This window comes from Zootermopsis nevadensis, unplaced genomic scaffold, assembly GCF_977971745.1.
Source record: "Zootermopsis nevadensis isolate Lab colony 2312 unplaced genomic scaffold, Znev_1.0 Znev_ptg000020l, whole genome shotgun sequence".
Lineage (NCBI taxonomy): Eukaryota > Metazoa > Arthropoda > Insecta > Blattodea > Termopsidae > Zootermopsis > Zootermopsis nevadensis.
This window is the reverse complement of record NW_028259152.1, coordinates 14,480,481-14,492,675: the sequence shown is the minus strand read 5'-3', so window position 1 is coordinate 14,492,675 and position 12,195 is coordinate 14,480,481. Positions and strand designations below refer to the sequence as shown.

General features: G+C 37.4%; 1 protein-coding gene across 4 annotated transcripts in view; it reads right to left on the bottom strand.

Moving 5' to 3' along the window:
- Positions 1-6,033: 6,033 nt before the first annotated feature.
- The window catches only part of LOC110840447 (uncharacterized), an 88,403-nt gene continuing 82,241 nt past the window's right edge, over positions 6,034-12,195 (bottom strand). For 2 of the 4 annotated variants that reach the window (XM_087351852.1, XM_087351854.1), the window contains 3 exons: positions 9,777-11,708; positions 7,231-7,343; positions 6,034-6,330 (listed from right to left, as the gene is read on the bottom strand). In XM_087351852.1, coding sequence (XP_087207978.1) covers positions 6,220-6,330; positions 7,231-7,343; positions 9,777-11,708 — 2,156 coding nt within the window. In that variant the 3' untranslated portion in view covers positions 6,034-6,219. Of the gene's footprint in view, positions 6,331-7,230; positions 7,344-9,776; positions 11,709-11,816; positions 11,962-12,195 lie in introns of those variants that run through there. The other 2 variants (XM_087351851.1, XM_087351853.1) reach the window with 2 other exon arrangements.

Below are 12,195 nucleotides of genomic sequence, written 5' to 3'. Positions count from 1 at the left end.
AAATCCAAGCTTGTTTACAACATCTGACTGATATAACAATTTTAATTGCTCTTATTCATCAGCTGCTTAGAACAGTTTACTTTTACCCCTGCCAAAATCAATAAATCAGTCTCTAATAGAACAATACTTAATGTTCACCATTTCCCTGAGAACTTACAGTGGGGTGTGTCCCACTTAATTGGTACTGGGGCTATTTCCATGACGTAAAGAGACGAGAGTGTGAAGTCTACCATTTATTGAGAATGACTGTGGGGTCTACAATGTCTGAATTGATTGAGTTCTTTCTGAGAAAGAAGAAACAGGAGTGGAAATAAGCAAACAAACAACTATTAACACTATAAAAAGACACTATTGACATACACGTTTCAACCACAAGAGGTCATCATCAGTGGCATCAGGGAAATTAATTCATTTAATCAAATGGTTTAAACTGGATTTAGAAAATAAATAATGAATAGGGTGTTTAACAAAAGTATTTCAAGCGACACTGCTCACACCCACGATTCTGGAGTTCACAGGTATGGACGACGCAACCCCAGCTCTCCGCAGACCAGCTACGGCCACCAGACCATCGGATCAATAGTTAAGTGCAGAGTTCAACTCCTGTGAATAACAACATCTGGTGCAGTGTCGCTTAAAATACTTTTCGTCAAATGTCCTATTCATTATTTATTTTCTAAATCCAGTTTAAACCTAAAACTTCTTGACGACGGTGAAGAGTCAATTGAATAAAAATTTCCTTGGATATTATCCATCGTCTAGTAAATGTAAAACGTCGTCGTCCAATTGTCAGTTTAAATCTTTTGATTAAATGAATTAATTTCCCTGATGCCACTGATGATGATCTCTTGAGGTTGAAACGCGTATGGCAATAGTGTCTTTTTATAGTGTTAATAGTTGTTTGTTTACTTATTTTATATTCTAATACACTACACGGTATGCAAAGTTTTAAGGAGTGGAAAGGTGACCATTTATCGAGATTGGCTGTGACTCTGTCCAGCTTCACTTCCATAAACCTTCACAGTGCAATGCTTAGACAAAAGAAAAATATAATATGATTCATGATGATGTTGCACTGAGAAGCTGTAGCACTGCCAGAACACTTGACAGTCTGTAGATGTCCCAATGGAAGCATATGCTACAGGTCATTTCTAGATTTTCCAACAGGTTTCCCCATCAAAATTTCATATGAACTCCTTGTCTCCAACATCTAACTGCATGTCTAAATCATCACAGCTTTCTACATTTCATCATTGCAATACTATCTGACATATAAATCTCACTATTCCTGTGTACGAAATATCTAACTGTTGACTTCTTGTTTCTAAGGTCCAAAAATTTTCCTGAGCACGTTAAAATATTTGTAATTTATGTTCTTTCCTCAAAGAGAACCCTTTTGGATTCTAACATTCTGTATCAATGAGAAATTTATAGATTCAATAATGGGCCTACTTTATGTTAAATTGTTTAGAGCAGGGGTTCTCAACCTTCTTCGCCGACGTACCACTAATTCTAATTTAACACATTAAATGTACCACTAACCAAATGTGTTCGGAAAACTTATTTATGTTAATATTATCCTTTGATTTTCTTACTTAGCTCGCATACCACTCAACATTGGCTCACGTACCACCAGTGGTATGCATACCATACGTTGAGAAACACTGGTTTAGAGAGCTGTCTCGGCAGAAAGGCCAAAAACCATGTGTTCAAGTTACAAAGCTACGTGCAGTCACAGTTGTTATTCTTCAATCTTCACAAAATAAAGTAAAAAAGTAAACATGGCTATAACTAGTCACCCACCACAACCAACAGAGCTTATTGTCCTTCTGTCTGTCTATAATTAAAATAAAGCCTGTTCACCATTTTTATCTACAAATAAAATGAAAATAAATGTTGGTTATAAGTTCCTTTTGATTCATGACACAATGTTTAATCTACATCTTTAACTAATGAAGCAATGAGAGACATATCACAAGATATACATATATTTAAACAAGTTTTTACAGATATTAAAAGTGATAAAGTACTTACTATTTTGTACAGAAAACTAACGTATACCAAAGTAGTCAGCCTTTTAAAATGAATTTTCTGTTAAGCTGGCCACACAATATCCCTTTTGCTTGTACATTGCCTGCATCTTCTTGAATTTGAAGGAAAGACGGAGTGTTAGTGGAGACGCAATCACAAATATAAAATGGTGGTCAGTTATTTGGCTCGAGAGACTTTTTCACAGACTGAGTGTAATCATATTCATACAGCGAAAAAGTTCCTGCGGAAAGTAAAATGCAAAGATCACTGTGTTAGGACCAAAAATATGCAACGTATAAACTATATAATGAAGCAAATACAGATAAACTTACTAAAAAATGTATAAAGCGAAGCTTTTGTGGTAACCGAAGTCGATGAAAGACTCTTGGGCAACAAGCCGCGTCAGGTGGCTGAATAGTGAATGAACCATTTCTTCCGCCACCTGACACGGCTTGTTGCTCGAGAGTCTTTCATTACTAAAAAAAATGTTTATTTTGCAATGGTATTAAATTACTGGGATGTGGTATGAGTTCTTCAACTGTTTCTGAATTCATCAAGTCTTCTTGCTTGAAACAATTGGAGATTAAAACCTGATGAGTGGTTTAATTATTTAAAAATGGAAGAGGATACTTAAGTTCAGGATATGAGTGCTTGATATGTAGCAGTTCCAAAATTTTACGTTCCTAATTTCATACTTACTAAATGATGGGGAAAGTCCCAGTGCGGCAACAACGCTTCATCTCCAATGTGCATAAGCAATAACTTCAGTGGTGTTGATGGCTTTTCTGGGAGGAGGTAAATGTAGTTAGTGGAGAAATTTTTCACAGAACTTTGTATTTCCAATTTCTCCACCATCCATACGATATCACATAAAATAAGTTAATAAAAAGATTAGAGATTTTCACAGTGGCGAGTACAAAGATTACAGTCTTCTGGGTTGTAAGGTTGTAGTGCCGTGTAGGTCTACCTTTATTTTTGTAATTCATGGAGTTACTTTCTGCAGCAGTTCAAGTTCCATCACCAGGTTCTGACCTTAATTTCTTTAATATCGGATGTAAGTCCTGAAGTCCAGAAGATGAGATATGCTTTCAAGTGCCATAGAATAAAAGAAAGTGGAATTGAGAATATTTATCCCGTGAATGCCATCAGTTTCCATAAAGGGTACAGTACATTTGCAACAGGAGGTTCTGATGGTTAAGTCAACATATGGGATAGATTCAACAGGAAACGGTTGTGTCAGTTTCAACGCTACAGTGCGCCCATCTCGTTGCTGTGCTTCAGCGATGATGGCACTGTCCTTGCAATTGCGTGCTCTTCCATGTACGAATTTGAGGAACCACCAGAGATTATGCCAGAAGGCAATGTGTTCGTCCGTCATGTCACTGATCAAGAGACGAAACCAAAGTAAAGCGTGAAAGTTGTTTTCTTGGAATACTGGCTGATTGATCAATCGACCGAGTGAGTCAACTGTTTAGTAATAAGACTGACTGCTGGTACAAATCTGAATTTTACATGGATATCTGTTCTTTTTTTACCACCTTTGTGAAGTAATTTCTGAAAGTCAGCACAAATCAAGGTCATCCTCCGTCTGTCCGTGTCCTCATCTCCAGTCACGAGTCGCTATGTTGGAAACGGACGTCATGCGGCCCAGGACTCGTTGGTTTGGTCTAGAATATCTGACTTTCTCCAGTGTTTCTTTTATATTACGGTGATATATCACTTTACGTGCCATGGTCTGTGTCCTTAACTACCTCCAGACTTTGTTTGCGCGCAGGCAAAATGTAGAGCAAGAGGAATGTGTGGCCAGCTTTACTCTTCATGGATTGTATCGCTGTTACTACACTTACTTTTGCTAAAAGTGATATAAGAAGAATATCTGAGGAGCTATTATTAACATCTTAAATAGATAATTTTATTTTCTATTACCCACCAGCAGGGGGGCAGTGTTGCAATTTCCCACATTTTACAGAAATATTAAAAATCAACTGGCTGACCTGCAACCTGAGAAACTTGTCCCTGAGCCCACAAAATCCAACATTCCTGAGTTAAACCAGGGTTTATCACTAAAAAAGACGGGTTGCTACTTTGAAATAGGCCATGACTTCTTCCTTATCAATACTTTTCTTTTCCTTTGTATTGATTTAAGAGGTTAAGAAAACAAAAGAAATGCTGCAACATGACTCATAAAACATGGCTGTAACACAGCCACAATACCAAATCATACATCACTGGTTACTTACACTTTATCTTTACATGTAATTTAATTATTCCACCACCAAATAATTGTAACCTCTTTTGAACCTAGTGCAGCACTGAAGAAATGTAGATTTAGAAGAGGCTAGTGACTTTCCTCCTTGGAGTTCAACGTAAAACTTCGGCTTTTAAGGATGACATTCGACATGGATCATCCCCGAAGGTCAATGTTTTACACTGCTCTGAATGTGTATGTGGTATTCTACCACAGAACACCACACTCTGTAATAACTTCAACATTATGAGAGTTTTAATATAAAATAGTCGATTCTTATGGATTAGGCCTTGTCACCAATTCCATTCAGAGTAATTTCTGAAATATGATCCATTATAACATTTGGCAGGACTCCTTGGATTGGTGATCAGCTGGTTTTAAGGTCTCTGCCTTCACAGATAAGCACGACACAGAAATACAAGGACAAATAAACAACCATGCCTTGAGTGACATTCCAACTACCAAGATCCACTGAGAATACCAACTGTAATTACTATTGCTCGAAATGAGCGAGAGATAGCAGAATCCCACTCGTTCTCTCCATTATTAAAAGTTAATAAGAATTTGAAATATGTCCTTAAAGTTTCACTGTTTCATTAGTAAGTGCTGTGGTGGTTCCCGTTAGCCTTTACTCACCATGCAGTCTAGCGGCCCATGTTTTGTAGCAGCAAACCATTAAATTATTAAACCTGGAATTAAAATTTAGCCGGCAACCCCGTAGTACAGTAGTTTAAATCCCATATTCCCACACAATAGCGGTCAATAAAACATTTTCAGCGACTGTTTGAAATTTTTTACCTGAGGTATCACATATATTCAGATTTACTAGAACTGTGTTATTTATAAAATTAGCATCCATCTGATTCCTCAAAGTATTCTAAAATATCTTATCACTGAAGAAATCACACACCTTCACATCTTTAATGACCCAAATGACAGACTGATGAAAATAGATCAAAATCTTTCAAACTATTTAAAAATGTGGCAGAAGCTTGTGAATATGTTTAGAAAAGTATAGAGTAATGCATTATAAGATTGTCATTTTTTAATTACGTCTACTCACCCGCACGGAGAAACCACGAACGCCGCAAATACATTAATTTGCAACGCTTACCATCACGTTGGCTGCGCGATCAAAAGCCTTTCAATGAGCAAACATTCCATCCAAAGAAATCTACCAAATGTCTAAATGTTTCATTATTTTAGAATTAATTCTGATTCGAAACAGGACACACACTCTGATCACTCTCAGTTGCTGGCGAAGAATAATAATTTGTAATATCTATTAAATTAAAACAATTAGTTTGTTAATAAAAACAATGTTTTGAAGTTTTTTTAAAAATAAATCTGTGAATTGTAATAGTAATAAAGTAAACTTGCAATATATTCTTCTTCTTGCAGACATAAATTTCAATCAGTTTCCAGCACAAATTAAATGCACGATCGTATTCCTAGTTGTATATACGACTGAAAGGAATGAAGGCAGCTAAAATTCTTTTAATTGTTCTGATCTGATTTTAATTCTAAGATTGGAGTAACTGTGTTAGTTGCTGGTTATGAGTTTCATTAGTGAGTCGTATGTTTAATTTTTAACACGGTAATGAATGTACATCTTCCATAAAAGGTGGGAAAGTTCTTGACTAGCTGAGGAACCAGTAACTTCGCAAGACGGACTCTGTTCTACGGATTAGTTGTAATAATTTTTGGAGTCCTGGCCATAATAAATAAAATTTTGGGAAAAAGACGTACTCATATTTAAGTATACTTCTTTAATCTTTCAAGATATGTTACTAGATATTAGGACAGATGTCTGTTTATTACCAGAACAGAATGCTTGATAGTAATTATATTTCTGAATTCTGATAAACAAATACATAATAACTTCCACCACTTTTCAGTTCTGTGAAATGCTTTAAGATTGTGATTACGATAACACCAAATCACAGCTTAGTATGCTTAACATTATCTGTCCAGTAGTTTTGGATCGTCATGGCTTCCAAACTATTGAGGAACGAGTCGTTATCCAAGCTGTACATCTCCTCAGAGTTCTCCTGCAAAATATAATTTAACAAAACTGTTTAAAACAGAAATAAGGGTGACAACAAGAGTATAAAAGAATTCATTAGTACCAAGGAAATTACATCAACAAATAAAGAGATACAGGTGAAATTTTGTGATATAAATTGGCAGTTCCTTTTCCTGTTATTTGCCAGTTCATGAACTACTGTCCAAATGCTGAAGATTACGAGAAAAAAAAAATTGCTAGTTGCTTCGTACTGATGCGAAGCATGGTTTGTTACTTTGGGGGAAAGATCATAAATCACTAGCATCTGAAAACAAAGATCTAAGGAGAAAACTCAGATTTAAGGAGGGTAAAGTATGTTGGAAATTTAGATTTACATAATGAGGGACTTGGTAATTTATTCAAGTCAGCTGGTTTTGTTGGGATAGTACAATCTAGGTAGATGAAATTGGATGGAAACGTAGCTACAACGGGCAAAGACAAGGAATGCATACATAATTCAGACAGGAAAACCTTTTAGAAAATTGTCACCTGACATATGCTGATGATGTTAATATAAATACAATAAAGGGGAACACAAAAATTTTACTAGAAGCTACTAGAGAGGTGGGGCTAGAAGTAAATTCAGAAAAAAACTGAGTACATTTTAGTATCACATCAGCAGACAGGCAGGAAAAATCATATTTAGGGTGGGTAATAAATCCTTTAAAAGTGTTACAAAGTTCAGATATTTGGGAACCACAATAACAAATCAAAATAATATTCACGAGGAAATTAGGAGACTAAATTACGGAAATGCTTGCTACTTCTCAGTTCAAAATATCTGGTCTTCGTGTCTGATTTCTAAGAATCTTAAGATGATTTGAGGGCAAAGCATCTATATGACACCTGAATTGATCTTTTACTTTGTTTCATCCAAATTACTCACCCTAAGTGTGCTATCGTCAATGTAGCCACTTGAGTCTGGATTACTGCACTTGTCATTCAAAGTCTGTGGTTTGTTGAGAAATCGACGGCGATACAGAACAAAACTCACTGCACCTGCAATATTCATAAGAATTTGCATCAAGTTATTATACAGATGTTACCTGTACATTTAGATTTGAAAGAAATAACTTACCAGAAAGAAGACATTAAAGACCAATATACATTTCTATAACCAACTTAAAAGAGAAGATATGAAAGTTCACTCTATAATAAATTATGTTTGTGTCCTCAATTTAAGTTACTTGACTAAAACCATGCTGTCTGTACATGTGTGTGTCCCCTTTGAACTTTTTAACTAATTGACCGATTTTCACAAAATCTGGTACGAACTTATTAAACTGGAGACCACCATAACTTATACTTCCTAATTTCACATGACACGTAATAAAAACGTGGCAGACACATGAGCCTGTGAGGTGGGAACCTTCATCAACCATGTATTGCCGCTTACACATCACCCAGTTGGCCACGCATCACAGCGACAAACACCTAAAGTGTAGCTAAAGTCCAGCTGGCAGTTCCTTAGTTCAGACGTTTAAATCTGCTATATCCAAAGATTTTAGTATGGTTATAAATTATGTACGATGATACAGCTTTAAAAACAAACAGCTTCGGTATTTCTTCCTGCAAAAGTAATTAATTTTTTGACACGCTAAGAGACTATCGTCTTCTCAAAAGGAATATTTTCCAGTAAGACTGTGATAAGTAGGTTTAATTAACACAGTTTAATGTTTACACAAACCCAATTTGCCAAATTAAATCAAATTTAGTTGGTTTAAATTAATTGTGGTCATTCTTTTAATAGAAGTTTATACAATTATACTAGATCAGTAATTAAACTGTAATTCTGGGCAGTGCCCAAGATGGGAATGATGAGCCAAGATGCCATCTTGCTTCCTTTCACGATGGCTTTACTTTAGAAATGGGTATCAGTCCTTTACTTTGAGAGAATAACCTAAGTTACAAATGCTTGAACATGAAGTACTCTAGAAAATATTTGGACCTTAAAGATCAAGTAAGTAGGCATTTAAACGACAAGGAACTTCATGATTTATAGAGGAGGCTACCAAGAGTTGTTTAATTAAAATTTAATTTAATCCGTGGCGTAACAGCTCCAGAGAGCCAAAGCCGACTAGCTTGACTGCTGGCCTCACGTTCACATGCCTAAGCAGAGGTGAACGATCATCCAACCAGATATAGGGTGACGTGTGGTCAGCACGACAAACCCCCAGCCATTGCTAGTTTTCCTGACCGGATTACGCTACTCATTGTAGCTCCCCAATTTCCTCACGATGCTGGGTTAGCACCAGTCCCATACATGGTCGAAAGCTCATGAGAAAATTTCTTCTCCCCCGAGACTCGAACCAGCGCGCATTCCGTATCTGTTTACTGCCTACGTTATCAGAAAGAATTTAACTAATTCTCTGTCCTGTTTTGTACCATTACTGATGGTAGACGCAGTCATATAAAATATTTTCAACCTGCATTTTCTGTAAACAATCCAATTTGTTATTCCACTGTCTTAGCCAGGCTCCAGCGTAGTTGCTACTTAAACCTTTTCAAATCACCGCCAAACACAGCTTCAAGATGAAACCTCAAGACTTTGGTTTTAGAGACAAATATTAGTTTTGCTTAGGTACCAACTATTGATGATAGTAACACAAAGTAAACCCACCAATTCCTCATTTTATAAAGCTAAATTAATACATTTTTTGAGTTAATAATTTTAGAAAGGAATACTATTCTTTTAGTAGGCACACCAGTAAAAAATGTTCATATGCTATTTGAACATTCCCAGCCATCTAATCCAGTGGTCCCCAACGCGGTGCCCGCCAAGGCTTTTTTTGGGTGCCTGCGTTGATATGGAAGGAGGTTACACTGAATAATGAAGGCTGTTCAACCAAGAACATTATAAGATCAAAGCACTGATCTCGACTTACTGACACCCATTTTGACGATCGTTTGCGAGCAGCAACATCATCCTACACTCCCAAATTTGAAAAACTGGCCGATGAAATGCAGTGCCAAACATCACGTTAACTTCCCACTTGAATAATAATAATTGTACTTATAAAACTACATATTTTTGATTGCGTGGTTTCTTGTATCATTAAACGTCGTGTTGTTTTGCGTATTATTTGGTGTCCATGTCTTATTTGTCCAGAGAAAAGAAAATTTGGCTTTGTTAATTGGTTGGTGCACGCCACGATCTCATAAACTCTCAAATGTGCCTGTGCGCACAAAAAGGTTAGGGACCACTGATCTAATCCTTTGCATTACCAGTTGCTACCTTAATCCATTTTACTTATTTCACACTAAATCAAAGTATTAAAGATCTTAGTTTTGTTATTTTTATAAGTATACGTTATATCAGTTCACTATTACTGCTTTCAATTAATGAGAAGTTAATTTTCATTTAATAAATTGTCATTCTATTAAGAATTTCGCATTTCAGGAGTTGGTAGGATGTCACAGAGCATATCTTACCCACAAGTGCTGCAAAGACAAGGATCCCCAAAGAGATACCAGTGATGGAGGCAGCGTCAAGCCCATGGTAAGACCCACTTGGGGCAGAAGCCGCTATTCTGCCATCACTGACTGGCATAACAGTCGGTGATAGCGTTATCACAGTTGTCTCATTATCTTCAATATCTTTAGCTGCAATTGTAACATTACCAACTTGTTTTAATCCTGGTACAATAGATGGCAGTGTCAAAACACTGCTTTCTGGATACAACGGGAGGCTTTGTCCGTCACTAGTAACTGTCGAGGAGTTGGCGTTGTCTGTCACAGATCCAAGTGAAGCGTTCCCATCTACGTTCTCTGAGTTTATAGGTGAAACATAACTAATTTTAGTCACGTTATCAGAATGTCTTCCACTCTGAGATGGAGTATTCACAACCTCGGAGCTGGTTGCCAACGGAGGAACTATTTTCGGTATTTCTTTACCTTGCCCTTTCTCCCTTGAGCCTGCAATGAGATCATCTGAGTCCAAAGGTTTGTTATCAGTCCCATTCTCTGCTTTATCAATTGGGAGATCCAGTGAAGATGCAGATGGAGGTTTGGAAATGCCATTACCAAAAGTCTGTATTCTTGAACCAACAATGGTAAAACTTTCTGGAGGGCTGTATGGACTGTCAGCCATTTCTGCATCATCAAGATGTCTGAGTCGAGCATTACTAGACTCATGTTCTGCTGCTGGTATCATCTTCCTATGGTTTGGTGGCACGTCAGTGACTTGTGATGTTGTGGAGATCCATATCACGCTACTGTCACCTTTCTCAAGTTGTGAGCTGTCTGAATCCTTAATTGCAACTACGGGGTTCAAGATCTCATCGCTATTCTTTGGTCCCTCTTTGTAACCACTCACGGTGTCACTTGGCGTCACATCTGGTTCAACTCTGGAGGGCGATGGTGAAGAAAGCACACGACGATGAAGCTGAGAAGGGAAATAGCCTGCAGACTTACCAGTTCGTGCTATCGGTAGATTTAGGTCCAGAAGTGGTAAATATAGGGGCAAAGGGTGATCATATTCATGACTAGTTACAACTGAAATTGATGATGATGTGGTGAGAGATGATTCTGAATTGCTTCTCAAGTCTCTGGTTATGAGGTGAGGGATATTCACAAGCGGCTTATCAATGCCTTGGCTATAAGAGTTTTTAGTATGAACAAGAAGATCGAGAGAAATATTACTACTATTTGACGAGATGCTTTCAGAACTGTTATACACAGATGGAGTTATGCCATTTGATGATGTCACTACAAAACTATTATCATTAGCTGCAGAGTTTTTTGCTACACCAATAATTGACAAAGTTGTATCTTCAATTTCAGAGAAGTCTTGGTTTTCAATTCCAGTTTCTGATATTAAACTTAATTTTGTACGACGTGCATCTTCTTTCCCGTCACTCACAACACTTTTTTTTCTGAAAACTTCAGTGTCACGGAGGTGTGAACTGTCTTCACTTGACACTGTAGAAAATATATTCTCTTCTGTAGCAGTTGGATATAACACGACACGACTTCCACTTGTAACAGAGCTGTCGAGGGAACGTGAAGCATACAACACACGTGGCGTCACAATACTATGTTCAATTCCCGACTGTAGATATGTACTAATACTAGGTTTTGTAATGGCCTTGGTGGATGGGTCTACCATTTCTTTCCTTGAGACACTTGATACTGTGGGTGCGGTGGATGAGTGGTACAAGCCCCGTGTACCCACCCACACATCTGCGTCATAGTTAGGAGATATGTGGTGTTGTGTTTGGAGAAGTTCCTCTGAGATATGCGATGGCCAATCTGTAATACTGGAGCCATCGCGAAGATCCAGTTGTTCAAGGCCTTCACGTTTGGTTGGCAACGTATAAGGTCCCACAGGCAGGGCAATTACGACTGCAGACACCAGCAGCAGTGCTGAAAATAAATAAGAGCAGATTCAGTGGCTGTTCTATAAGTTCGACTGCAGTTGTCAGGCGTCAGATGAACACGAATGGTTTCTAAAAGGTAAAATGGGTGTGATACAAAATGGATTCTTGAACTCAGCACTAGATGGAGATGTAGTCACCTTCATGCTTCAGCTGCTCTACACTCGCCCCCCTCCAAAACATATGGTACCAACTGGACAAATACAAATTTCCCATTGAATAAATTTTATGCGCTCTATACACAGTATTAAGAAACAATGATAAATCGCATCAAGGACAGAATACACAGATATGCATGTGGCACACTGCAGAAATAATCTTTTTCAGACTCGTGAGATGTCTCAAACATAACAATTCAATAAAACTTCAAGGTAATTTCTCATCGTCGTAATACATTACGAAGCAAAAATCTTACAGTGATAATCTGGGGAGATAGACAGATATGGGAGTGCCCACAATATATTCTTTGCTCAAGT